Source organism: Microcebus murinus, chromosome 2 (assembly GCF_040939455.1).
Source record: "Microcebus murinus isolate Inina chromosome 2, M.murinus_Inina_mat1.0, whole genome shotgun sequence".
Taxonomy (NCBI): Eukaryota; Metazoa; Chordata; class Mammalia; order Primates; family Cheirogaleidae; genus Microcebus; species Microcebus murinus.
Window position 1 is genome coordinate 40481075 of NC_134105.1, and position 27976 is coordinate 40509050.

Below are 27976 nucleotides of genomic sequence, written 5' to 3' on the forward strand. Positions count from 1 at the left end.
GCAGTTAAGTGTTACAGTTTTCTAACTAACTACTAACAGTGATAAGTTTTCTTTTTCTCTGCAATTTGTTGTATAATTCACCGTTTATAATATAGTACTTTCTGTAGTGTGCACAACACCGTTCAAGATTAAACACTCCATTAGAACAGAAGTAAATGGAAAAGAATTTTGAACATGAAGACGCAGTAGTATAAGAATGATTGACTTAAGCAGTCTGAAAGAAGCCTTAAGTTTGGCAAAATGATACCCAAGGACAGGATACGATATCATTTCACAAATATTTGAGAGATGGAAAGACCAAAGGTGGTAGTGGGGGAAATAATTTTGGTTAGTTATTAGAAGGGGAAGAAATATAGAAAGGGAAATTTTCAACTGAGTATCAGTTGAATTTCCTGACAGTAAAAATTGGTCATGAGTGGACTAGAAGATCCAACTACAGAGATTGCAAAAACAGAGGGCATTTCATTGTGGGAGATATACCTTAATAGTGGCTGAAAGATTATCTAAATGGGAAAAAGTGGTATTTCATTGACAGTCAGTCTTGAGGATTTCTCCTTTCGCCATTGATCAGAATCCTTTTTTCTTCTACATGTCAGAAAGAAGACTTGATATCTTTTTGCTTACTTGTTCTTACTCTCATTTGTTCCTAACTTACTTTGGAAGAAACACGGCATACTTTTGGAAGAATCAGTATTCAAAGTAAATAAGTATTCAGGTTGGGCGCAGTGGCTCACACCTGTAATCCTAGCACTCTGGGAGGCCGAGGTGGGCGGATAGCTTGAGGTCAGGAGTTCAAAACCAGCCCGAGCAAGAGTGAGACCCCCATCTCTACTATAAATAGAAAGAAATTAATTGCCCAACTAATATACATAGAAAAACTTAGCCGGGCATGGTGGCGCATGCCTGTAGTCCCAGAGTTTGAGGTTGCTGTGAGCTAGGCTGACGCCATGGCACTCACTCTAGCCTGGGCAACAAAGCGAGACTCTGTCTCAAAAAAAAAAAAAAAAGTAAATAATTATTCAAAAGCTTTCAAGTTTTCATAGTGTGAAAGCAACCTGAGTTTTTGTTTTGTTTTGTTTTTAGGTTTTTGTTGTCTTTTTTCCATCCATTTTTATCTAGCTTAAGGTAGTAGAATCCTCAAGCTATGGAATGCTCTAACTAGTTGTGGTGTAGGAGACAACTCTCACTGCAGTTGGAAGGTCTGAATTCTGTCTCAAGCATGCATTAGGTGGGTCACCTGAGCAAGTTATGTACAAGCATCAATTTCCTAATAAGGAGGCAATAATATCATTATGCTTGCTGTACAGATCAAGTGAAACTGTGTGGGAAAATGCTGTACCAAAACAAATTACAATTACCACAAACCTAGTGGTTTAACACAACATAAATGTATTATCTCACAGTTCTGTAGCTTAGACGTCTGGTTAGGTTTGACTAGTTTCCTTGCTCTGGGTCTCACAAGCCTGAAGTCAAAGTGTTGCTGCCCTGAGCCCCTATCTGGGGGCCCTAGGGGAGAAGATGGCCCAGCTTCCATGCTCATTTAGGATGCTGGCAGAATTCAGTTTCTGCTCTAAGACTGAAGTCCCTATAACCCTTCCTGGTGGCCCAGGAGCATTTCAGCTTCTAGAGGTTGCCTCATTCCCTGGTTCACGGCCCCCTTCATCTTTTTTTTTTTTTTTGAGACAGTCTCACTTTGTTGCCCAGGCTAGAGTGAGTGCCATGGCGTCAGCCTAGCTCACAGCAACCTCAAACTCCTGGGCTCAAGCGATCCTACTGCCTCCGCCTCCCGAGTAGCTGGGACTACAGGCATGCACCACCATGCCTGGCTAATTTTTTGTATATATATGTTTAGTTGGTCAATTTATTTCTATTTTTAGTAGAGACGAGGTCTTGCTCAGGCTGGTTTTGAACTCCCGACCTTGAGCAATCCGCCCGCCTCAGCCTCCCAGAGTGCTAGGATTACAGGCATGAGCCACCATGCCTTGCCCCCTTCATCTTTAAAGCTATTTGAATCCTCACATTTCAAATCTCTTTACCTCCCCTTTACATCATCTCTCCTGCCTCCAGCCAGAGAAAGTTCTCTGTTTTTAAGAGCTCATGTGATTAGATTAAGCCCACCTAGATAATCCAGGATAAACTCCCTATTTTAAGGTCCATAACCTTAATTACATCTGCAAAGTCCCTTTTGCCATGTAACATATTCACAGGTTCTAGGGGTGAAGGTGTGTATATCCTTGGGGAGCCATTCTGCCTATCACAATGATGTTATTTTATAAAGGGCTAGAAAGGGGACCTTACAGAACATGAGTTGAGATTCCTGCCCTGGATGGCTCACAGTCCAGTGGGGAAAAAGAGATGAAAAACATAATACAGCCAGAAAAACCCAATAATAGAGTTTGTATGAGATGTTATAGAAATTCAGAAGACTTTTTGTGTACCTGACTTGTCCTGTGATCTTTCCATCATTCCTTGTTTGTTCCCTGATGAGTCTGGTCTTTTATCAAGATCCTTCAGATGGAATCCATATACCCCAAGCAACACCATGAGATTTGATTCCTTAAATGTCCAGAAAATCAAGCTGCTGCCATAGCTCAGTATTTGGGACTCTACTACTAACTAAGGAAAGGTCTTGAGCCTTCAGCTCAAGGTAAGAGGAATTCTTTTCTTTTCTGATGATGGATAACAGTGGCTGGTTGTTCCCTTTCTCCCCGTTTTCATCATCAGACCCCCTTGAGAGCCACCTTGTTCTTTACTCCTAGCTCTCTCTAGCCACATGTCTCTCCTCCCTCCTCTTCTGAGTGTTCTTGTTTCTTATTATTTTGAATTAGAAGACACTTGTCCTGGGAAATGCAGAGGTTTCTGCTTAATTCTTGTAACTTGTCATTTCTATTTTAATTATGTTTCCTGGATAGTTGGTCGAGTTTTGTAATAATTATAGCTGCCAATTATTGAGTACTCACCATGCGCCAGGTACTGTGCAGAGTCCTGTACTTTCATTTTCCCACTTAATTTGGACATTCTGTGAGGTGTGGGTACTATTTTTATGTTCATTTGAACCCAGCTAGGATTTGAACCCAGGTCTGAGTTCCAAGCTTGTACTGGACACCATGTACTCCAGTAACATTAAACAGGAGCTGAAATGGAGAGGCAGCCTGGAGGAACTGTAGCAACACAAGTAGATGGAGGAAACCTAAATTTCAAACTCAACTCTGTCTCTACAGCCCTTCTGAAACTTAGAGTATTTGCTTCTAGAGCGCCAAGATTGCCTCGGTTTTTCCACCAGAGACACTGAAAGTGATTACTAGACTCTGCTAGACAAATGATGCGGCTTGTGTCTACAGCACCAGACAGCCACAAAGCACATGTGGGCACTGGCTTGACATTCCACAGAAAAGCCGATATCTCTGAGAGGCATGGGGACTGGGTGTGTGCTGTGCCATGTGACTGACCCCTAAAACACCCTGGGCCTAGCAGTTATCGGTGCAGATGATGCCTTCCCCACAGGGTGGAGAGGATTAAGATATTTAAGGATTTAGGATGGTGCCTGGCACTTAGTAGGCACTCAATATGCACTGGCTCTCATTGTCCTTCTAAAAGGTTTTTAGTTCATGAGTATTCAAGCCAGTAGAATCCTGTTCTTTCAGCTCCACTTGAATCTAGGCTCGATGTTGAGGAGAAGACACGAGATGCATCTCTGTTGGCCCCTGTCCAATACTGTGAATCATACCAAATCTCATAAGTTTGAGCTCAGAGAGGACTGGAATTTGAGGCCAAAGAAGGCAAAATATTTCCTCTTCCCATTCTTGCTAAGTTCTTGAGTTATCGGTGTAATGGAAACAGTTCTGGGTTCAAATCCAGGCACTACACTTGCCTGTTCAAGTGACCTGCCTGTTTACATCATGGACAGAACTTGGACTGTGAAGAAGGGTAAGCCTGAGTTCAAACCCCAGCTTTGCCAGTTAATGGCCATTTGACTCAGTCACTTATCCTGTCTGAGGCCATCTCCTTACCTGCAAGCTGGGGCAGCAGCAGTTCTTCCTTTGCAGGGTGGTGAAGCTAGAAAGTAAGCATGTAGTATAATCAGGATGCCATGGCAGCAGTGGGAGAAAGGTCTGGAGCTGCTTCACAGGGGCCATTCATTCAGCCAGGGCCCTGGCAATTTAGGGTGAGCAAGTGGTCCCATGTTTGATTTATTTATTCTTCTCCCTCTCCAGCAGGAAGGAAGCCAGGTGAGGCAGCTGTGGGTGTCCTGCCCACAGGCCAGAGCAGGTAATGGGGGAGAGGCTTATTACACAGAGGAGGTGCCAAGTACCACCTAACCCCAGCCCCACCGCCTGTTCCACCGCTGAAGCCCCTGGCGCCAAACAGTGTTGCTTCAGCTGCTAGTAGTTAATGCTTCCTTACTTGGAAACGTTTGCAGCTCCTGGGAGCAATATGGTGCCGTGAGGGCTCACTGTTCACCCTCCCTGTCTCCCTGCGACCAGGATCCGCATGCACCCGACTCCCAGTCCAGTTTACTATCCTTCAAGGCTCACCAGGCCTTGGGCCCAGGCCCAACAGGGGTTGGGGCTGAGGGTGGGGTGAAGAGTGGGGAACTTTTCCGGGAAGAGGTCCAGCAGGGTCTTGGCTGGCGGCCCTGTTAGCCACGGCCCAGGACCCCAGGGTGGGAGAGTGAAGGGAAAGGTACTCGTGCCTGGAGCGGTTGCAAATCCTCGTCTTGAGTAGGAAACTGAGCTCAGAGGGAACGGGTGGAAGGGGCCCTTTCCCCGGCCCTCCTTTCAGGTGCTGGGGCCTAAAGGGGGTCCAGTTCCAGTGCGGAGGGCTGGGAACTAGGAAGGGTTGCGGACTAGACACCCGCCTTCCCGCTCTCCTGGAGGGGGGGCGTGGTGCGGCGGGCCCCGCCCGGGCTGAGAGGGGTCGGTGTGGCGGCTCTGCCTCCCGGGGAAGTGGGGCCCCGCCAACTCCAGCGCGGGGAGGGGGCAGGCCTCGCCCCCACCCCCTGCGCCCCGCGCCTGGGGGTACCGTACGCTGTGTCCGAGGAGGCCGGCGTCCAGCAGATGCACGGGGTGGGGGAGGATGGGGGGGCGGGGGAGAGGCGGGGTGGAGAAAATTCACAACAAAACTTGCGTCGCGGAGCGCACGGCTCGACTTGAATGGAAGGAGCCCGAGCCCGCCGAGCGCAGCTGACACTCGGGGAGGAGCGTTCGGCCGGCGGGGCGCGGCGCCTGGCGCAGCAGGTACGGGGCGCAGGCGGCCGGGGTGGGGCAGGGGCTGGGGCCGAGCCTGGGCAGAGGACTCAGACTTCTCCCACTCTCCGGACGGCCCTAGCTGCTGTCTGGAGCGGGGCCGCCGCATCTCGCCCCCTCCGCCTGACCCTGCACGGAGGGCGCTGCGGCAGATGTCTCCCTCCCGGTGCGACCCCTACGCAGTCAGGACCCAGGCAGGGCCTTTTCTCCTCTCTAACCAGAGGCTGGACCCAGTCCCCGGGCCCCTCCCGCTACGCACATCTGGAAAGAATCTGAGGGCGGATGCGGGGGAGTGGAAGGACGAGGGCGGGCGACAGGGAATGTGGGGGGCAGGTGGAACTGCGGAGGGGCGTGGACCCTGTGCTTAAAGCCGGGGCACAGAGTATCCCCGGGTCTTTCCACGTCAACTCACCAGGGACCCTGCAAGTCCACCCTCCGACCTCTTTACAGATAGAGAAACTGAGGCCCAGAGAGGGGCAGAGATCCACCCGAAGGGCTCATCAGCCGCCAGACGCGCCCCGGGGCCCGGCTTCCCCGGCCGCTGTGTCTGTCGCCCAATTTAGCTCCGTGCGGGCGGCCTGGCGAGTCTGTACGCCGCTGCTTCCCGGCCGGGCAGCTAGACCAGGACGGGGTGGGAGTGGGGGTCCGCAGAGCGCGAGGAGCTGGGCCCGCGCGCTTCTGCCGTGGCAGCGGAAGCCCCAGGTTGCAGGTCCCTGAATGGGGAGTGAGATGGTGGCGTTGGAATACCTGACGCTCCGTCAGGTGGAAGAGGAGGTGGTGAGCTCCTTGGAAGCCTCCGGGGCTGGGGCAGGGGCTAGGAGGTAGCTGCAGCCTTCTGGAGAGGAGCAAGCGCGGCGGCAAGGGCGGCAAGGGGCCCCCTGCACCCTGGCCTGGGTGTCTGCGGAGCTGACAGTCCCTAGTCGGGAGGTGCAGAGGGATGCGCAACCGGCGCTTGGGGCGAATGAATTACGGACCCGTGGAGGCCCACGCAACCTTAGCGTCCAAGTCGGCCCTTGGACTTCAGGCCGGCCAGGGAAGAGGAAGCTGTGGTCTGCTCCACTCCAAGAGGCGCCGCTGGTGTGAACCAGGAGAGCCCTTGGGTGGTTCTGTGCCCCATCGCTGCCTCGTATAGAAACCTTCCATACTGGGAAGCCGGCGTGAGGCAGGAGGGACCCGCTACAGGTAGGCTGTGGACTGCCCTGGGAAAGACCAGCGACTGGTCTGGGGTCCTGCCCACTATATCCACTCTTAGGGCCCAGGGCCCATCTGCTCTAGTCTAGAGTGCAAGTTAAGAAGTGTCAGAATCACCTGTTTTCACATCATCTGTGGGAGCATGCTTTGTCCCTTCTGTTTGTTTCTTGGGGAAGGTGTTACTAATGGTGGCACTTTCAGGCTTGGTAGAGTCATTTTAGTAAGGGTGCTGCCTGTAACTTGCTTGGAACCATTGATGGCTCCTGTCACCAACAATTTTGCATAGTGGCCAGTGGCAACCTAGGTCTCCAGCCCCACCTCCAGACCCTGTTTACCCTTCCTTAGACCACTTCCCTCTTCCCCCATCCCCACACCTGCCTTTGCTGGTGCCCTTCCCTCTGCCTGGAGTGCAGTTCCTCCTGCTTTGTTCACCTGGAGAACTGCTCAGCCTTCAGACCAACTCACGGCTCTGGGAAGGAGGCAGAAGACACAAATTTTACTCTTGGCCTTGCCTTTAACATACTAATCTGTAAACTGAGGGAGTCAGAGCAGACAATATTGCGGATCTTTTTCCAACTTTGCCTTGCAAAACTCATTCATTCAGCAAACATTTCCTGAGCACCCACTCCATGCCTGGGTTGCAGTGGGAGCACCTAGGAACACACCCTAACCCAGCCGAGGGGACAAGAGAGGCCTCCCAGAACAGGGGCATGGGAGTGGGAGTTTTCTGGGAATGGCAGCAAGAGTGCCCCTGTGTGCTCGAGTTCTGAGCCTGCAGATTAGGAAGGTGAACTTTTAGTCCCAGGATTGCTATTAGAGTCACCAAGATGCAGCTGCTTGGGGCCCAGCACAGAGCAGGTGATCAGTGGATTTCAACTCTATCTGAGTGGAGGAGGAAGGTGGTGCTGGGGGCTAAGGATCTGCCTCCCAATTTGGGTCTCCCCTCCCCTTCGTTCTTCTAGTCCTACCTTAATTGCCTACTTTGGGCCTTGAGGTTTGGTTCCCCAGGAGGATATGGGGGAAGACAGCAGGTCCCACTTCCTTCCTCAGTAACAGTAACCCTATGTATGTTGCCCCTACTTGATGCCAGCATCGGCTGGGCCCGTCATTTTGTTTCATCCTCAAGAGGAGCTCCCAGCTCCACTTCCCACACTAGTGAATAGAGGCTCAGAGGAGTGAAGTGACTTGTCCAGGCTCACACAGCAATCTGGATTGGAACCCATGTCTTTTCGTCTCTAAAGCTCTCTGTGTGAGGAAGTGCTCCCTGCAGACCAAGCTGGTCTTCTGTCCAGGGGTTTGAATTGTTCCTCCCCAGGCAGACATGAAGCTCCTGGAGCCCAGGGTCTGCTCTCTCCTCTGTCTTTCCCCACAGCCCTCCCACAGGGCTGGGCACACAGGCTGTGGAGGCTTGTTTATCTTACTCAGAAGAACAAGTGTTTAAAATCGAGACTCAGATGGGTCAGCACTGTGGCCAAAATCACACAGCAAACCAGGGGTAGAGCTGGAGCTGTCCAGGATTCCACGGTTCTAAGGGTAGCTGTCCCCATTAGCTCTTCCTACTTCTCCTTTGAATCCAGCACTTCCCTCTCTGCCAGGACCAGGCTCCTTACCCATGTCTGTGCTACCGCCATGGCCTCATAGTCCACCCTCAGACCTGCCATGCCAGGCTCCTGCTCTTAGCTGTCCTCATCTTCTAAAGATAAGGTTTGCACTCCCAAGAAGGTCCCTCCTTATTGTCCTGGGCTTGTGGCCACTTGTTTCACTCCCAGCCCCCATCCCCACAAGATGGTCTCATGAACATGGCATCTCTTGCTCCCAGGCCTTTGCATGCGCCGACCCCCTTGCTCGCAGCCCTGTCCCTTTGCCTGGTACTCGCCCTTCAGAGTGGCCAGATCAGGCATCACTTCCGGGAAGCCTTCTCAGGCCCCAGGAAGGTTAGGCTCCCTCAGGGCTGCTGTGGAGTCTAAGCTTCCCCCATCATACTCTGACGACACTGGGATTATAATACTCAGTTTACACACAATGCTCTAGACCCTCACTGTCCGACAGAAATATAATGTGAGCCACAAGTGCACGCCACATATGCAATGTGAAATTTTCTAGAGGCCATGTTACAAAAAGTGAAGCTGGTAAAAATAATTTTATTTTATTTTATCCAATATATCCAAAATATTATCATGTAATCAATATAACAATAACTGGGATATTTTATGAGCTATCATTAATATTAATGAGGTATTTTACATTCTTTTTTGTATCATGTCTTTTAAATCCATGTACACTACCTTTTACACTTACATTTCTACTTGGACTAACCACATTTCAAGTGCTCAGTGGCCACATGTGGTGAGTGGCTACTGCAGTGGACAGTGTAGCTATGAGCCTCCGACAGGCAGAAGCCATGCCTGAGTCTTCTGTCTGGGTCCCCAGCACCCACTGCTTGCCCCAGGGAGAGCAGCATAGTGTTGGTAAAGACCTGGGCTGGGAGGCCAGGCCCGGTGGCTCACACCTGTAATCCTAGCAATCTGGGAGGCTGAGTCCGGAGGATCGCTCAAGGTCAGGAGTTCAAGACCAGCCTGAGCAAGAGTGAGACCCCATCTCTACTAAATATAGAAAGAAATTAGCTAGACAACTAAAAATATATAGAAAAAATTAGCCGGGCATGGTGGCACATGCCTGTAGTCCCAGCTATTCAGGAGGCTGAGGCAGGAGGATTGCTTGAGCCCAGGAGTTTGAGGTTGCTGTGAGCTAGACTGACACCATGGTACTCTAGCCCCAGGCAACAGAGTGAGACTCTGTATCAAAAAAAAAAAAAAGACCTGGGCTGGGAGCTCAGCTTTGTCACTTAACAGCTGTTACATTGCCTGATCCCGATGGGCCTTGCTCACTAGTCTGTAAAGTGATGATAATATTTTCAATATGGTTCAGTATGTTAATATGAATTAAATATCTTTATGAATACAGTTTACAGATTTTTGTAGATATAAAACTGAAGGTGCGGGAGGCAGAAACAGCCTGTCCAGTGAGTACACAGGGTATGTGGAGGACAGTACTCCTTCCCCTGGATCTTTCTCCCTGGCTTCCTGACCTAGTTGAATTTGGGGTCCAGGTCTATGCCCACATTCTCCCTCTCAGACCCCAGGTCTGTAGTGGGGTCAGATGGGCAAGGAGGCGGGAGACTTGCTCTAGTCTAACCCTGGCAGCTCCAGGGGTTGATGACTGTTGCGCTAGCTGTAGGTTTTATAATGTTCTCAGGAATGATGGTCTGGAGACTGGACTGGAGATTTGGTTAGTGGGCAGGGGCTGCAGGGGCGTGGCAGGGCGAGCACAGGGCCAGGCTATTGTGGGCATCACTTGTTGCTGCCCACTGATCCCTGCAGCCTAGGAGCTGTGTGTGTGCTGGGCTCCCTGGTTGTTTGCCAGGCTTGAGTCTGCATAGTCCATGGGGACCCATGGGGACAACAAGCCTGGCTACCACTCCTCTCTCCTCACACCTCTTCCCTCTGGGGCCTTGTGCCCCTTGGGGGCCCTTTTATGCTGCCACCCCAGTCTGGGTGGGCAGGTACCTTATCCACCTCTCCTGTGTCGCCAGTCCTTAGCACAGGGCAGGCACAGATGGGCTCTCACCTCAGTGAGTTAGTTGACTAAGTGAAATACTATGGCAGCCACAGGCTGCAGGAATTCATAGATGGCTAGAGCGTCTGCAGCACCTTCTGGGAGGAGATGAGCCTGGACCAGGTGAGATCTAGACAAGGGAAGGGGAAGAAGCAGGGGATGCTGGAATGGGCAGTGGTGTGGGCGGGTGCGGGCCATGCCCATGGAGCAGGTGATTAGCACAGCAAGAACCAGTGTTTACTGAGCACTTACTGTGTGCAGTATATGCATCTCACTGATTCCTCACAATCTCCCCATGAGGACAGTTCTGCCATCATCCCCAAGGACAGGTGAAAACGCTGAGGCTTAAGAGGGTTACAAAGTCCCACAGCTGATAAGAGCCAGAGCTGAGATCGCAGCCCTGGCCGCTGGCTTCAGAGCTGCTGTTTCACTAGACGTCAGCATCAGCGTCAAGGTCCCAGTTTACCAAACCCTCGCAGGCCCAGCATCTCCTCACAACCTTCTGCCTGTGCTATGGGTCGTGGCCCCTGCTCTGGTAGCAGAGAGAGAGGCTCAGCATGAGCCCTGTGCTCATGGCTGCTCAGCTCAGCAGTGGACGTGCCCCGAGCGCCGCTGGACACTCGCTGCTGCGCCTCCTGCTCTCTTAATGGAGCGCGGTGCTGTGTGTAGTCCCACAGCAGCGACGGTGGCTCCCCACCACCTCACGGGTGCCAGGTGCTTTGCATCTGCTACCTTACTCCTCACAGAAGCTGTGAGTTTAGATGTTTATCTGCATTGTATAAATGAGGAAACAGGCTCAGCGAGGTGATGCTACTCGGTAGAGGTGGGACTCGAACTGGAGTGTATGGGACTTCAGAGTCATTATCCCTGAGCTACCACCTGTCACAATTTACACATATCAGAGATGTTGTCTAAGTGAGTCCTTGTGAAGGGAACTCAGAGACCCAGCCTTGAGCCCAGGTCCAGGGGACTGCTGGGACAGTAGCACCCAGCACCTTTCTCCGTGGGCCTGCCGCCATCCCCGGCACCCCTCCCCCTGGCGCACCAGGGGACCATGCTGGGGAGTGGTCTCCTGCAGGGGCAGTGGTCACGTGCACACATCAGGCCCTGGTGAAGGCGGCTGAGGGCATGAATATCAGGAATGGAACTTGGGAGGCCGTGCGGGCAGCAGCGGCTCCGTGCACTGATGCTGTCCCTGTGCCAGGCTCTGGGCTTGGCCTACACCCGGACACAGAGAGCTGCTCACCCACTTGTGTGGGAAAAAGACAGCTTCATTATTCACAGCCCAACTAGTGCTAAGCCCTGGGGGAACACAGCCATGGACAGCCCTGGGCATCCCCTCCCCAGTCATCACATCGGAGTTGGTTCCGGGAAAAGAAGTTGCTGATTGCGCAAGAGAGGGGACAGGCATTCCAGGCAGAAGGAACAGCATGTGCAAAGGCCTGGAGGAACTATGCAATCCAGGGGTCCTCAAACTTTTTAAACGGGGGGCCAGTTCACTGTCCCTCAGACCGCTGGAGGGCCGTTGGGGAGTGCAGCGCACATTCCACACATGCGCACTGTGGGCCCGGATGAGTCGGCTGCTAAGCAGGACAGGCAGCGGCAGCAAAAACACCCGGCGGGCCAAATAAATGTCCTTGGTGGGCCGCATGTGGCCTGTGGGCCGTAGTTTGAGGACCCCTGCAATAGCCCATATAAAATAACTGGGGGCAGCTGAGGTGAGGAGTTGGAAGAGAGGCAGGGCCAAGTCCTGAAGGTCCGTGAACGGCCAGCTGCAGAGCTGGGATGCACCCTGCTGGTGCTGGCTCGCCATGGCCCATGGCTGCTGGGAGAGGGACAGGCTCCCAGCACCGCATGTGCCAGGGTAGCAAGAACTCACCAAAGTCCTGGTTGTACCTTAGCTTCCCCTTCTGGGAAACAGGGGTGCAGTTTCCTTAGGGCTAGGCCTGGTGAAGGTTGCAGAAGGTTTTGCAGACCTGCCTAAGGACAGGGCTTCAGCTCACCCCCGCCCCTCCAGAGGGCAGTCTGCTGGGGGTTGGGCTGGGGAGGGAGTAGATGAGCTGGGTGCTGAGGACAGGGCCCAGAGTGGGCACTGCTTTGTGCCTCGGAGGGCCCCATCATGACATTTGAGGGTCCTAGCTGTGTGCCCAGTGTACCCAACGGGTTAGGGCAGCCCTGGTGTCACGGTGGGTCTGACCTGACCCCTCCTGCAGGCACCATGGCCTGGAGCAGGGCACTGCTGTTCCTGCTGCTGTTGCCGCCACAGCTGCACCTAGGACCTGTGCTGGCAGTGAAGGCCCCGCCGTTTAGCCGAAGTGGTGGCCATAGCCTGAGCCCTGAAGAGAATGAATTTGTGGAGGAGGAGCCGGTGCTGGTCCTGAGCCCTGAGGAGCCAGCGCCTGGCCCAGCCACAATTGACTGCCCCCGAGACTGTGCCTGTTCCCAGGAGGGTGTTGTGGACTGTGGCGGCATCGACCTGCGTGAGTTCCCGGGGGACCTGCCTGAGCGCACCAACCACCTGTCTCTGCAGGTGAGGTCACCAGGGCTGCCCCTCCTGCACATGTGGCTTCCAGAACCCCCAGCACTCACTGCAACCTATTCACCCAGAACCCCCAGGACTTGTGGCCCCCACCACCAGATACAGGGTGCTAGGGAGGTCACATTTAGAGGCTTGGAGGGTTACAAAGTCCCACAGCTGATAAGAGCCGGAGCCGAGATCGCAGCCCTGGCCGCTGGCTCCAAAGCTGCTGTTTCACCAGATATCAGGTGAGTCCTGGACCCACTCGTGTGGCACCTCTCCTGATGTCGCCATCACAGAGCACTGTGATATTACAACCTGCTTTGTCACTTAGAGGAGTCTGGGCTGAGGCCCGCTAAGGCTCTGTCTGAAAATGGACAAAGACCTGCCCTGCAGCCGACCCTCTGAATAGACAGTCAGGGCACCACAGATACCATTACAGGGCCAGGAAAGTCAGAGCGAGGCAGGGCCCGACTGGAGTACTCTGTGGCCTCAGAGGACAGAGAGCTCTCTCCAGCTGAGGGCAGACTAGATTTTGGACATTGAAGGGACATGGTGTTTCAGACTGGGAGGACTCGGGGAGCGCAGGTGTAACCATCATAGCCTCATGTGGCCCAGTGGCCCTGGGGGAGAGGGAGGGGCTGTCACACCCACTTCCAGAGGAGCTCAGTCCAGAGAGGGAATGTGACCGGCCTGCGCCCACACACTGGTGGGTCTGGGCTGGCAGCTGTGGGAGCCCAAGGCCAGGGTAGCCAACGAGGGAAGGGGACACGTTGAGGACAGCTCTTACCGTTGGTTCATCTGCTCATTCATTCATACACAAACTGTCCCTTGGGTACCTGCTCCATGCCTCAGGTCCCATGCTGGGTCCTGGGCAGGCAGGGAAGACTTGAATGCATTCTGCCTTTCAGGTGCTCGTGGCCTGTGGGCGAGGCAGAGACCTAAACAGGTAGAGCTGTCAGATAGAAATGGAAGGACTTGCACTAGGGGCCCAGAGCAGGCTCCTGGTCCAGCCCCAGTCCATCCCAGGAAGGCTTCTGGAGGAGGTGGCACCTACCTAGGTTTTAAAGTGTTCCAAGGACAGAGGGGACTGCAGGGCTAAGAAAGGGAAGCAAAAGTGGTTTCTGGCTTGGATAACAGCCGTGGCTGCCTGTCACCAAGTGGGAACACTCAGGGAGCGGGTCTGGGGGGAGACAGCATGCCCGTGGATGTCCACACGTGGGCTCCTTGAAGGCAGGACCCACACATCTGTGCGCCCATGTCCAGGCCTGGACCAGGTTCTGTCTGCCATGGGGGAGCATCCCAAGGGAGGGGCCCAACTGAGGGACTGGCTCCTGCCACTGAAGCTAAGGGCAGGGGCAGCAGCCCTGGGCACCCCAGGCTGACACTGCCTCCTTCTGTGCCGCACCCCCAGAACAACCAGCTGGAGAAGATCTACCCCGAGGAGCTCTCTCGGCTGCACCGGCTGGAGACGCTGAACCTCCAGAACAACCGCCTGACTTCCCGAGGTGAGAGGTCACCCAGAGCCCAGGATTAGGGACCAGGCGGGACTCAAGGGCCTGGGTAGTGCTGGGTGCCCCTGGGGAGAGCTGGGCCCTGCACATCCGGGGTGTGGAAAGAGCAGGCCTGGGCCGGCTGGCGGAGGGCTGCATGAGGACCAGCTCCACACGGGCAGCGGCTCCCTGTTGTTGCCAGAAGCCTTCCTGGGTGTATCTGAGGGCAGAGGCTTCAGGGAAGCTTAGCTTGCTAGGACCTTGTCATAGGACCTTCAGTTCAGAGGGCTTTAGAATCAGAGTTGTAGAGTCCTTCAATTTTAAAGTTGTTTTTTTTCCCTGATGATGAAAATGATACATGATTAGGATAGAGAATTAGGAAAATAAAATGGAAAGAGAAAACCAGTGATGATTCTGCCACTTGGAATTAATCACTATTGATAGTCTGGTATATTTCTTTCCATTTCTGAAAAAGCAACTTTCTTGAGGTATAATTTATATGCCATAACATTTACCTAATATTAAGGTATAATTTTATGTGTTTTAGTAAGTTTATGCAGTTGTGCAGCCATCACCATAATCCAATCCAGTCTTTTCGTGTGTGTGTGTGTTATTAAACCCAAAGCTGAGCCACACTATAGATACTTTCACCCTAGCAAGTAGGTCAGCAGCATTTTTCATGTTGCTAAACACTCTCACCATCATTTCACACGGCGGCGGCAGGGTATTCCGTGGAGGGACGCTGTACAGTTTATGTAACTGTTCCCTCTTGTTAGACACTTGGGTGAGTCCCAGCGTCCGGGGGTCTTGGAGCCCGGAACCGAGAGTCAGAGGCCAGCCTCCGGCTGGAGAAAGACCAGCCTGGCCGGGCTCCCAGTAACAGCGCAGTCCTGACACTGCATCGGCCAGATGGGGCAGGGTGAGCCAGGTGGCGGGGAGGCCGCAGCTCTGTGCCGCACGCAGCCCTTCCTAGTGCAGCCCCACCTGCCCATAGCTGCAGAGGGGCTCTGAGCCCTCTGGGGCTGTCCCTGAGGGGAGGACCCCTTCCTGGCAGGAAGGGCTCAGGCTGGGTCCTGTGCTGGTGGCTTGCCCTGACCAGAATCATCCCCAGTCAGGGTGAGGAATCATTCACTCCCTCAGCAGACACTTGACTGTTTGTTCCTCTGAGCTCGGGCTTGTATGATGAGCAAGGAGGACAAAAATGGGGTTGGGCAGGCGTCTTGGGACCAATTGGGAAGGGATCCGAGCTGCCTCCGCCTCCCCCCGTCATGGGAAGTGGGGTGGGCGCTCGCTGTGCTCCCTCGTGGCGTCCCTCATCCAGGGCCCTGACCCACGCCTGTCCTTTCAAGGGCTCCCAGAGGAGGCGTTTGAGCATCTGACCAACCTCAATTACCTGTACCTGGCTAACAACAAGGTGAGGGGCTTGAGGCAGGAGGGGTGTGCCGCTCTGTCCTGGAGTTGTCTTCCCTGAGTCCCATGAACTTCACCAGGGCCTTTTCTGGGCTGTCCACTGGGTTCCCGTCGCTGCTTAGACATGGCCCTGAGTGGCGGGTGAGGGAGACACAGACCCCCGTCTGTAACTCAGGGCATCAGAGTGTGTCAGAGGATGGAGACAGAGGCCGAACCCTACAGGAGTGTAGGGAAGGTAGAGCTTGTCGCCACTGGGGAGGAGGCACTTAGAGGACTTCCTGGAGGAGATGGCATTTGAGCAGAGCCATGAAGGGTAACAGAATTCCAGCCTGGGGAGGGGGGCTCTGCAGTAGAAGGGACAGCATGAGTGAAAGCACAAATGCACTAAAGCTCAAAATATTTGGTGTGCTCTGGCATTCTGTCCCCTTCTCTCTCTGAACTCTCCCGGGGTGACCTGCTGCCTCCCAGGCTTTGACTCCCATCTGCATCGTGGCCATGTCCAGTGGCTGTCTCCAACCCTTTCTAATCCTCTGGCTTGAGACTCAAAGATCTCCTACCGACTTGACGTCTCCCCCAGAGTCTAATGGAAGTAGGACACTGCTTCCTGCCCATAGCCCCCAAACCGAATCCCCCTCCACCTTTCCCTTGCTGTAAAGGGTATCTCCAGCCATCTATGGCACCACTGGCCCCAGTCACAGCGAGGAGTGTGTCTGGATTCTGGCTCCTCACCCAGGTGCAGGCCCACTGCAAGTTCCCAGTCCCCACGGGCACTGGCCCACCTGCAGTCCTGCCTCCTCACCTGCCTCCCCATTGTCCTCATAGCAGCCTTTAAAAGCCACACCTGCTGCTACCCCTTGCCCTCCCAGGTTAACCCTGGAGGCTAGCCAGGCAGGGGACAGGTCCAAAGGGCTTTGAATACCAAGTTAAGGGTTGCGGGGAGCCAGGGAGGTTTTGCTTTTGTTCCATGAGGGGAGTGGGACAGGTTTCCATTTTAGAAAGAGGGCCCTGATTGCCGGGAAGACACAGGGAAGGGGCCCTCATAAGCAGCAGGTAGTGGGACCTAGGGCTGGCCTCTGCTCCTCCAGTGGTTTTTTGGCCCCAATGCTTCCCTTTCCAGCTGACCTTGGCACCCCGATTCCTGCCAAACGCCCTGATCAGCGTGGACTTTGCTGCCAACTATCTCACCAAGATCTACGGGCTCACCTTTGGCCAGAAGCCAAACTTGAGGTCAGAGGTCAGAGGGATGACCCTGGGGTTGGGCTGGGGACAGGGGAGGGGCTGAGGTGGAGGCTGTCTGCCCAGTGCAAGGCACAGACAGGCCCTGGCGAAGGGGCTTGCCGTGGAGTGGGCGACACTTGGGGGCTGGAGGAGCACAGGAGGACTGGTTCAGGAGTCAAGGACAGAGTGTTGCCTGCAGGAATTGTGGGGAGCTGGGGGAGGATGCCCCCCACTTCCCAGCCCCTAGGGGAGGGAAGCCTCTTCCAACAGGCAGAGCTGCCCTGCGCTGGGGCTGCCTTGGGAGGAGTGAGCCCCCGGCACAGGTGTGCGAGCTGGGCGGGGCGGTGCTGGGGCGGGGCAGGGGCTGTGGTGGAGCCTCCTCCAGGAAGGAGGTTGGGCTGGACAACCCCAGCGCTGCTTCTGTCCCTGAATCTGTCATCTCTCTTGACTCCATCCGCCTGAGGACCTAGGGTCACTGTGCATGGCCCCATCCCACAGATGAGAAGGCTGAGGCGCAAGAGAGGCTGCACAGCGAGACTGAGCTATATCTTATACACATGCATCTTGTCCCTTGTCTCCCTTCTTCTAGTATGTTAGCTCCACGAGGGCACAGTCTTATTGATTGTGCCCATGGGTAGGTCTTCGGAGTCTAGAACAGTCCTGGCACATAGCATATATTTATTTGTTTATATTCATAGTCTGTACATGTGCATATATATTTAATATATTATATAATATACTCACTGTACATTTGCTGACTGAATGAGGATCACCTCCTCTAAGACAGGCCCTGTGCTGGGCACCAGGGACAAAGGCAGATGGGGATAGGCCCTGTGTTCAGGAAGCCCCGGAGAACTCAGAGCCAGGCTACTTGGGGGAGACAGGCAGGGAAACAGGAGCTGAGAGGGAGGGAAGGACTCTGGGCTGCAACAGCTGGGGGCCAACTGAGAACCTTGAAAGGTGTGGAGGAGCCTGGACTGGGAGTCAGGAGATCCTATCTCTGCCACTAACTTATGGGACCACCTCTGGCCGGGCACTGCCCCTTCTGGTCCTTGGTTCTCTCAGCTGTGTGGGCAGGGTCTGTGGCTCTCCTAACTGCACCCTTGGATTTGGATGGGGGGAGAGTGCCCTGGGATCTAGAATTAGCCCGAGCAAGGGTTTGGAGGCTCACCAGGTGAGCTGGCTTAGGGGGCGGGGGAGCCCAGGTGGGGTGAGGACCTGTGCCTCGACCCCCAGGTCTGTGTACCTGCATAACAATAAGCTGGCGGATGCCGGGCTGCCGGACAACATGTTCAACGGCTCCAGCAACGTCGAGATCCTCATCCTGTCCAGCAACTTCCTGCGCCACGTGCCCAAGCACCTGCCGCCTGCTCTGTACAAGCTGCACCTCAAGGTAGGGAGGGGAGAGGGAAGGGAGGAGAAAAGTAGACCCCATGGCCAGGCACCAGGGCAGGGACCTGCAGGGGGAAGAGGTCAGGCCTGTATGGGCACAGGCACTGCCCAAGCGGGGCTGGGGGGCTGAGAGCACAGAGCCACTGTGTAGAAGCAGGCAGAGCCTGGGCACCTGGTCTTTGGTGTGGCTTGTGTTAGGGGAGCTGTCAGCACCACACCTGGGATTCGCCAGGCCTGGGTCCCCTCCCGGTGGCTCCCCAGACCCTTCTCCATATCTCATCCTGAGGGCCTGACCTTGCCCCTCGGCCTACCCTCACACTCCCCTCCCTTCCTTCCCACCCTCAGAACAACAAGCTGGAGAAGATCCCACCAGGGGCCTTCAGCGAGCTGAGCAACCTGCGCGAGCTGTACCTGCAGAACAACTACCTGACTGACGAGGGCCTGGACAATGAGACCTTCTGGTGAGTCCCCCTCTCACCAGATCCTAGTGTGACCGTGTGCCCAGCAAGCTCCTCTTGGGGCCACCACTCAGCCACACCGTCTCACACACACCCCTTGCCCACCTCCTCTGGCCGGTTTCACTGGAGAAGGAACTTTGGGCTTGTGCCTCTGTTGACATTTCTGTTCCTAAGAGCAAATAATAGTATAGGCAAGGCCTGCCAAGATTCCAGTGAGGCAGGGCAGTGTGTGTGGAGGCTGGCTTCTTGGTACAAAATACAAACTCAAGCATTCTTGTTGAAAGCAAATGTATTTTCATTTTCTAAGGCGCAATGTAGCCATAAAAGGCTAACGAAGGTTAAACAGTGTCTTCGAATAAACTCCTTCCCATACCAATGTATCATTGAGTCAACCCATGGGAGGCTCAGAGAGGACTGAGGCCCCTAGTGAGTTGAGTGGCAGAGCTGGGATGAATGAGAAGCGGTTCCCCTGCTACTTCCCCTGGGAAAACGGTGGAAACAAGCGCAGTGTGCGCTCCTGCCAGCCATGCTCATTCCCTGCCTCCCCCAGGAAGCTCTCCAGCCTGGAGTACCTGGATCTGTCCAGCAACAACCTGACGCGGGTCCCGGCAGGGCTGCCACGCAGCCTGGTGCTGCTGCACCTGGAGAAGAACGCCATCCAGCGCGTGGACGCCGACGTGCTGACGCCCATCCGCAGCCTGGAGTACCTGCTGCTGCACAGCAACCAGCTGCGCGCGCACGGCATCCACCCGCGGGCCTTCCAGGGCCTCAAGCGGCTGCACACGGTGCACCTGTACAACAACGCGCTGGAGCGCGTGCCCAGCGGCCTGCCCCGCCGCGTGCGCACCCTCATGATCCTGCACAACCAGATCACCGGCATCGGCCGCGACGACTTCGCCACCACCTACTTCCTGGAGGAGCTAAACCTCAGCTACAACCGCATCACCAGCCAGGAGATGCACCGCGACGCCTTCCGCAAGCTGCGCCTGCTGCGCTCGCTGGACCTGTCCGGTAACCGGCTCCACACGCTGCAGCCCGGGCTGCCCCGCAACGTGCATGTGCTGAAGGTCAAGCGCAACGAGCTGGCTGCCCTGGCGCGCGGGGCGCTGGCTGGCATGGCCCAGCTGCGTGAGCTCTACCTCACTGGCAACCGACTGCGCAGCCGGGCCCTCGGCCCCCGCGCCTGGGTGGACCTCGCTGGTCTGCAGGTAAGGCGGACTGGAGAGGACCGGGCCATGGCCGTGAGGGGCAGTACTGGCGCGGCTGCCCTGAGCACCCATCTGCTGGGCCGGGTGAAGGGGCGGGTAGGCAGGAGGGTGGGCAGTGAGGGAGATTCCTCTGGTATGGGCAGCCTGAGCGCATTCACCTTCAGGTGTTTCTGGAGAGGCTGGGTAGGGGGAGGTAGACCACCCAGAGGGTGTGGCTGGCATGTCTGTGTCAGCCCAGCCTACCTGCGGGGACAGCTGGTGTGGCCAGGCTGAGCTCACCACCTACAGATGCAGGGCTGTGGTGGGAAAGGGTGGTCAGGGCTGCAGGCAGGGCCTGTGGTTCAGCAGGAGTGGAGACAGCCTGGGAATCGGTGCGTGGAGAAGGCAGGGGCTCTAGGTGGAGATGGTGGGGTGGGGGTGGGCTGACCTCATCAGTCTGCGGAGGGCTAGGGGAGTCTACTCTGGTGGCATTCGGGCGTGGGTGTGACTGCTGTGGCCATGTGGTCAGAGTCAGGCAGGGATGTCTAGGCCCATGAATCCAGCCTCCTCAGATAACAGGTGAAACCTCCCAACTCTATGAGCATTGTTGAAAAATTCATCAGAGAACCTGGGCAGGAGGACAAGGTACTACCAGGTCAGGAACTGACGGCCACTCCAGTGGCTCCTTGCTGGCCCTACCAGGTTGTGCTCTGCACACCCAGACTGAAGGCCTCTGCATTGCTGTCCTCTCTGCCCCAGATGTCCTAGGGCTCTACTCAAATGTCACCTCCTTGGGAGGCCTTCCTTCACATTCTGGCCTTCCTCTGCCTTGTTTTTCTTTATAACCCTCATCCCTTCTGGACACTAGGTTGTCTGTTTGCTTGTTTATTGCCAACTCCTCGAGCTAGGATAAGGAGCAGGCCTTGAGGCTGTTGTGTCACTGCAGGCCCACAGCCAGTGCCTGTGGAGGGACGGCTGAATGGTCTGCGGAAGGCCAGTGGGTTGTTGCAAGGTCAGGGTGTCTGAGTAGAGGGCAAGGGAGAGGCCCAGAGGGTGGGGAGGCTGGGGGAAGGGCTGGATAGTAGAGCAGGGTGGGGCAGGGTGGGGCAGCTGTTCCTGCAACAGCGGGGGGGGGGGGGGGGGGGGGTTGGGGGGAGCTCTCCTTCCCAGCCCCCGCTGCTGAGACAGTATCCCACCATCGGTGCTGTCTCTCTCGCACATTCTTCAGGAGCTCTTCCCCATGTCCGCTCCTACTACACTTTCTAGCTCGCTGAAGGGACACGATGACATCTACCAGGTGCCCACAAGAAGCCTGGAAGCCCCCTTGACATCCCCTTTTTCACCACTGCCCCTGCCAACAGCCCCTCCTCGCCGCCTAACCCTGCCATTCTGCCACCACATCCCTGCGGCCTGCATCTGAGGCCGGGCCGCCCATTTCCTTCCCGGGCCTCATCCTCCGAGGAGCCCTCCACTGCTGTATTCCATGTACAGTCAAGGGCAGCTTGAAAAACAAATGCCCGTCTCATGCTCCTGCCCAGAACCCTTCTGCGGCTCCCCATTGTCCTTAGAACCCAAGCCAGACCCCTTGCTGTGGCCTTTGAGGCCTGCTCTGCCCCTGCTCCCAGCTCATTCTGGCCCCTCTTCCCTGGGGACAGCTACTTGTTCACTCATTCATTCCACAAGCCTGTGCCAAGCCCCCAGCGTGCCAGACGTAGGTCTGGGACTGGGGGCCCAGCGGGGGCCCAGCGGGGCAGATGGAGGCCCCTGCCCTTCTGGAGCGCGTACTTAGGACTCCGCTCAAGTGTCACCTTCTCTAGGAAGCCCCCGCCTCTCTACCAATGATGGGCAGGACAGATGCCTCCCTGGGCTGGACCAGGGATGTCTGGTGAGGGTGGGGGCCTCTTCCTCATGCTAGATCTTTCTGCAGGCACCTGCTCCCGCTACTCCAGAGCCCCGCCCTGTGCTGCCTGCCTTCTACTCCCCCAGAAAGCTTCCCCTGCCCCAAGGCTGGGTCAGGACCCTCCCCTGGACTTTCTCATCACAGCCCAATCCCACAGGCTTGTCATCGTCATATTTTGTGTCCATCTCCACTGCCAGACTGGCTTCCTGACAGTGGCAGTGTCTCAGTGGGTTCCCTGTCCCCTGTGCCCATGGGCACGAAGGGTGTTTGGCATGTGGTGAAGAAATGTTGCGGGAGAGATGCGTGGAGGGTGCTGAGTGCTTGGCCACACAGTGGGAGGCAGGGAGCTCTGCTGGGTAGGGGAGGTGGCAGGGAGGCTCCCAAAGGAGGAAGCTTGTGCTCCCCTTGAATCCTGACTTGCCTGGCTCTCTGGATTCACCGCCTCTGGTTCCCAGCCCTGAACCCGCCTCTCGGTGTGTGGAAGGTGGCTTAGGGACCACAGAGTACCCCTGGGCTACACAGGTTGTGGGTTGGGAAAGGGTGGCCTCAGACAGAGCCAGTGCACGCCCAGCTCTCTTGACACTGCATTTGTCCTGCACCCTGGGAAGCCCATCCCCACCTCCCTGGCTGCCGGCTCGGGACCCCAGGCACGTGGTGATTGAGAATGACCAACCGGGGGCCTAGCTGCTGTGCTGGGGTCACTGTGGGCCTCACACCCTCACTCCTAGCTCCTGCACACTGTTTCCTGAGGCCCTTAAATTAGCGGCCCCACCCACACACCTCCCATCCAGGACCAGAGGGGTGTGATTCAAAGGCTGGAGGATCCCTGGTCTCTGCCCGTCTGAAGTCTTTAGTCTGATGGGAATAACAAGTGTTTTAAGAAGGAAGGACTGTGACACCCAAACGTCTGGGCTGTGAATTGTGTGGGAAGGCAGAGGGGCTGGGTAGGACAGGGAGCAATTAACAAGGGTTTGGGGTCAGGTGCACTGGGTTCCAGCCTCTTATAGGCTGTGTAGCCTTGGACAGATCACTCAAACTCTCTGAGCCTGTTTCCCCACCTGGAAATTGGGGATAGTTATAGACTTCCTCCTCCCTGCTCCCAACAGGGTTATCATTAGATTTAGATAAGCTAGGGACTTGCTAGGGGTTTTATAAGCTATTAAGTGCTTTGCACAGGTGGGAGTCCCTGACTCCCTTGGTCACCCCTGCAGTTGCTGGACATTGCTGGGAACCAGCTTACAGAGATCCCCGAGGGGCTCCCCGAGTCACTCGAGTACCTGTACCTGCAGAACAACAAGATTAGCACCGTGCCTGCCAATGCCTTTGACTCTACACCCAACCTCAAGGGCATCTTTCTCAGGTAGGAGGTCCCAGTGGCCCCTCATACACCCCCTTGGGGCCTGCCCCAGCTCTGGAGGGACATTCGAGGTACCCGGGAACAATTGCAGGTGGAGGTCAGTGTTCAAAGATCATTGGTCCCACCACTGACTGGCTGTGTGACCATGAATGGGTCACAGAACCCCACCGAGCCTCTGTTTTCTCAGCTCTCAAGGGTGGGGACAGTCCTGGCCAGGCCTGATATGGTTTGTAGGTTTGTAAGAGGGCTTTGGAAACTTTAAAAACCAGTGCACACGGGTGTTGTTAGTGTTAGTGCGGCAGGAAGGGACCCCAGACAGTATCTTCCTGATTCATAGCTGAGAAAGCTGAGGCCCAGAGAGCACAGGTGACTGCTGTGTCCAGAAACATCCGGCAATAGCTGTGCAGGTCCTGGCTGGGCTGTGGGGCTGGGGTTGGGGTTCGAAATGGGTCAGAGGACCCCGCTCAGGAAGATCTGAGGGACTTCCATGCAGCAGAGCCAGGGTGGTTCTTCCCAGCACCTGCCACCAGCCCTGCCCCCAGATCAGAGAGAGAGAGAGACAGAGCAGAGCAAAGGTCCACTCCCAGGGGCTCTGTGGCCCAGAGGCCCAGGGCTTGGTGACATTGGGTGGTATGACACATGCCTCAGGCTTCTGCAGGGGAGCTGAGGTGGAGAGCTGAGGGGCCTGAAATCAGAGCCCCTGCCTCCACCTGCCTATGCTGAGTGTCCCATGCCTCCGTCCCATGCCACACCAGGCACCTTGGTGGCACCAGGCTGCCTAGCCCAGGAGCCTCAGATCTGGGGTAAATGCCAGAGGTGGGCAGAGAGCCCTGGAGCTTTCACTCCTGACATAGCAGTGAAAGTGTATGCAGACAGGGACCCCTTGCTTTGTAGGGGACTTGCCCCATGCCAGCCCCTGTCCCGGGCTGTGGCTACCCTGAACAACTTGTACTTTCCATCACACACGGTGCCTCGCTGTGCCACCGTCCCTCCCCTTTCACCTCTAGGGATGTAGGCAGGGGACTCTGGTCGGGCTCCTGGCATTGACCCTGGCTGGACGGCTCGCACAGGTTTAACAAGCTGGCCGTGGGCTCTGTGGTGGACAGTGCCTTCCGGAGGCTGAAGCACCTGCAGGTCTTAGACATTGAAGGCAACTTTGAGGTTGGTGACGTTTCCAAGGACCGTGGCCGCTTGGAGGAGGAAGAAGAAGAGGATGAAGAGGATGAGGAGGAAGAGGAAATGAGATAGTGGCAAGGTGACACAGACCTGACCTCGGTAGGTGGTCTGTGTGGGGGCAGCATTCACCCCTCCTCACCAAACTGTCCTGTCCCTGAACCCAGTCTAGGGTCTTTCTGTCTGTTCTTCAGCCTGTGTCCTCTGCTTCATCTATTCGTTTTTTGTTGTTGTTGTTGTTTTTTGAGACAGAGTCTCAGTCTGTTACTCAGGCTAGGGTACCATGGCATCAGCCTAACTCACAGCAACCTCAAACTCCTGGGCTCAAGCAATCCTCCTGCCTCAGCCTCCCAAGTAGCTGGGACTACAGGCATGCACCACCATGCCCAGCTAATTTTTTTCTATATGTTTTTAGTTGGCCAATTAATTTCTTTCTATTTTTAGTAGATATGGGGTCTCACTCTTGCTCAGATTGGTCTTGAACTCCTGAGCTCAAACGATCCACCTGCCTTGGCCTCCCAGAGTGCTAGGATTACAGGCGTGAGCCACTGTGCCTGGCCTCATCCATGCATTTGGCAAATTTATAAGAGTACTTGGGACACACCAGGCTGTGGCTGAGAGGCTGGGGTGTAGCAGCAAGCTCACAGGAGGCCTGCACATGCCAGAGGATTCTAAGCCAGGATGATGAGTGCCGTAATGGGAGCTTCCCTGGGCATGGGGGGTTGGACACGTGGTTCTGGGGCTGGAGACTGGATTTCCAGATGTTGTCAGCCTTCAATCTCTGAAGCTGCAGGGGGCTGGGGGCTGCTTGCCAGGGGAGTGAGTGAGGAGGGCAGGCGCAGTGAGAAGGGAGGCTGCAGAGGAGACTGAGGTGGAGCCAGTAGGAAAGGATGTAGGAAAACCATGGACTACCACGGGCAGAGTGTGTTTGCACACGTATGTAACACAAGCACCCACACATGTGCACAAATGTACACATGCACCAACACATATTTATAGGCACATATGCCTAAACATGTAGTACATTCACAAAGCACACACAGAACACACACCACACACATGTGCACAGAGACACACACATGCTTGTACTCCATGACACATTTGTAGGCACAGACTATGTACATACTTATAGGCACATGTATGCATGCATTTGAATATATCAACACATACACCCCCATGCATACCCATGTACACAGGCCCTCACATGCGCATGTATGTGCACACACTCATGCACACATGATATGTACATGCACCAGCTTCTTCAGAAGTGGGGAGAATCAGCCGTGTCACTTCTGCTGAAAGGCTGAGGGCACTGAGCACTGGTGGGGGCCACTGAATTTGTCTACACAGGTCATCTGTGACTTTGTAGGAGTGGCTGCAGGGGGAGATGGGGTCGGGAGAGTAGCTGGAAAGGAAGTGGATCTAGGGAGTATAGACAATCCTTTTAAGAAGTTTGGCTGTGAAGAGAGAGAGAGAGAGGGTGGCAGTGGGTAGGGGGGGGTATTCAGGAAGGGCTCACTTCGTGTGATGCCTCTCTTGATGGATGGTGCCAGCTTGGATGCTGATGGGAAGAGGCCGGTGTGTGTTGGGGGAACAGTTAATGACACAGAAGGAGGGTTAGGAGTGAAGGCCCCTGTGGGGACAGTAGGATGGCCTGGCTGTGGCAGGAGGGTCCGAGCTTCTTCCACTGTGGCAGGGGGGCCGGAGGGCCAAGTGGGTGTAGTCATAGGCTGGTTAGCGGCTTGGTAGCTGGATGTGACGTCACGTCAACCCAATGCCTTCAGCCTTCTGTTTTTTCTGTGCAATAGCAGGTGCCCAGCAGACTGGGGGTGTGGAGAAGAGGGGCCACTTGGTTTTCAGCCAGGTGTATAGGACAGGAGGGCAAGGAACAAGGAAGCTGAGAGTACTGGCAAGACAGTGGCTGAAGTCGTGGGGCCTGGGGGTCAGGCTGGGTAGGGGAGCAGGTGCAGATGGAGGGGTGGGTGAGCAGGGACACAGAGGGGGCTGTCAGAGAGGGGGCACATGCTGGCTAGCCAGGGGAGAGGTGGTGTGGTCCCCTAGGGGCTATTGCAGGTTAGTTTTAGGGAGCCATGTGGGGGGTGGCCACAGGGCTAGGGTGTAGCCGGGAGGTCGATAGGCCACTGTCAGGATGCTGGCCTGGGGCAGAGAGGAGCCCAAGGGGCTGTTGAGGACCCTGTGGGCAGATGGCAGAGGGAGTTGAGGCGAGAGGCCCAGGCTGAAGACAGTGTGCGTGGGGAGGTTGTCCCAGCAGAGAGGGGCTGTCCTCACATGGAGTCAGGGGTCGGCGACGGGGTGGCTGGCCATTCAGTGAGGACACTATGGGCTTCACAGGAGGGGCTGCGGAATCCTGGGATGGGTGAGAATCCGTCCCCTCTGGAGGGCATTGGCCACAGGCAGGCCAATTGAACGGGTCCCTGGGAGGGGCCCCGAGGAGTGGCCAGTGGGACCCACGGCCTTCTGGTGCACTCTAGGCCACCCACATTGGCAGGAGCACCTCCCCGAGGGCAGCCCCGCTGCTCTGGACTCCCAGGGCAACTCCCTCTCCTCACAGTCAGCGGCCTTCCCAGAGCCCCTTCAAGCAGGGCTGCCCTCTGGTAGGACCCCCTGCAAGCTGGCTGTGGCTGGTGGGTCTGCTCTGAGCTGGATCCTGACTCTCCTACATGTTCTGCAGGACAATGGACCACCGGACTCCTTTCTGCAGCACACGCCTGTGCCCTGTGAACCCCCCATCCCGCCACACTCACATGGTCACACCCAGCGCTGCACCCACGGGGCATCCCACACAACACGGCCTGAGCACAGCCAGACACGTGCCGATAGCACGTCACACTCACACACACCCAGCTGGGCCACACACACAGCCGGTTCCACACTCCCGTCCGGACCATCGCACTCTCCACCCACGCCACACCACTGCCACGTGCTCTGAGTCACAGACCTGGGAGGGTCTGCCCTGCCCCGGCACGCACAGGCTCCTCCTGCCTTCCCTGCTGACACATGTACTTGTGTGTCCATGTGCGCACACACACACACACACACACACACACACACATGCTCATGTGCAAACAGCCCTCCAGGGCCTGTGCCACCAACAGCTCTTGCCCCCAGCGGGAACTGGCCAGAGCAGCTCGCCGTCTGCCCGGTGCATCTGTCCGTCCGTCCCCTGGAGAAGACAGGGTTATCTCTGTGCTCTGGCCAGGGGCTGCCGCCCTCTGGAACTCACGAAAGCTGGCTTTTGTTCCTTTGCCTCCCTTTGGGGGCAGGAACCTTCAGGACTGCTGCCCTGGCCCTGCCCGCTGGCCCCCCAGGTGCTGGGGCAGTTGCTCTGCTGGGAGCCCCTCCTTGCCACGCGCTGGCAGGCCACAGTCACTTTCCTGACGGGTGAGCCCCACCAAGGCTGGACCGGAGAGTCTCGGTGCTGCTGGGCCTTGGGCAGGAGCAAGGCAGCGGCATGGGCTAGGCCGGGCCAGGTGGCAAGGGCCAGCCACACCTATGAGACACCGTCTTTATTCTTCAGGCCCGTGGGAAGTTCTGGGTGCCTTTGTTTTTTTTAATTTTTTTTCAAGGAAAAAAAATGATAAAAATCTCAAAGCTGATTTTTCTTGTTACAGAAAAACTAATATAAAAGCATTATCCCTGTCCCTGCAGCCTGTGGCCGTGTCTGTGTGTGCTTCCTGCCAGGTGCGGGGCTGGCACTGGGGTAGGCTGGGCAGGACACAGCACCAGTGTGCTGGCCGGACCAGCAGGAGTCAGTGCAGACGTCAGTTCTTGGGTCCCCAGAGCAGCTGCACAGGGGA

General features: G+C 55.8%; 1 protein-coding gene across 3 annotated transcripts; it reads left to right on the plus strand.

Annotated features, from left to right (window-relative positions):
• The first annotated feature begins 5114 nt into the window (after positions 1-5114).
• On the plus strand, positions 5115-27826 carry PODN (podocan). Of its 3 annotated transcripts, XM_012776278.3 has the most exons (11): positions 5115-5237; positions 12266-12582; positions 13985-14078; positions 15413-15477; positions 16591-16700; positions 17928-18084; positions 18429-18544; positions 19092-19749; positions 22840-22988; positions 24056-24260; positions 26851-26980. In XM_012776278.3, exons 2-10 carry the CDS (start codon positions 12271-12273, stop codon positions 24231-24233), a joined length of 1839 nt encoding a protein of 612 aa, XP_012631732.1. In that variant the 5' UTR covers positions 5115-5237; positions 12266-12270; the 3' UTR covers positions 24234-24260; positions 26851-26980. The 3 variants fall into 3 exon arrangements, with proteins under 3 accessions (XP_012631732.1, XP_075854588.1, XP_075854590.1); XM_075998475.1 differs by lacking the exon at positions 5115-5237 and having other exon boundaries at positions 12449-12532; XM_075998473.1 differs by lacking the exons at positions 22840-22988; positions 24056-24260 and having other exon boundaries at positions 26851-27826.
• The last annotated feature ends 150 nt before the right edge of the window (positions 27827-27976 follow it).

Bases quoted from the DNA above. Each gene is read 5' to 3' on its own strand.
- PODN (XM_012776278.3), top strand. From the start codon at position 12,271: ATGGCCTGGAGCAGGGCACTGCTGTTCCTGCTGCTGTTGCCGCCACAG. The intron at 12,583-13,984 runs GTGAGGTCACCA...CCGCACCCCCAG, and splicing joins CCAACCACCTGTCTCTGCAG to AACAACCAGCTGGAGAAGAT. The intron at 15,478-16,590 runs GTGAGGGGCTTG...TTCCCTTTCCAG, and splicing joins TGTACCTGGCTAACAACAAG to CTGACCTTGGCACCCCGATT.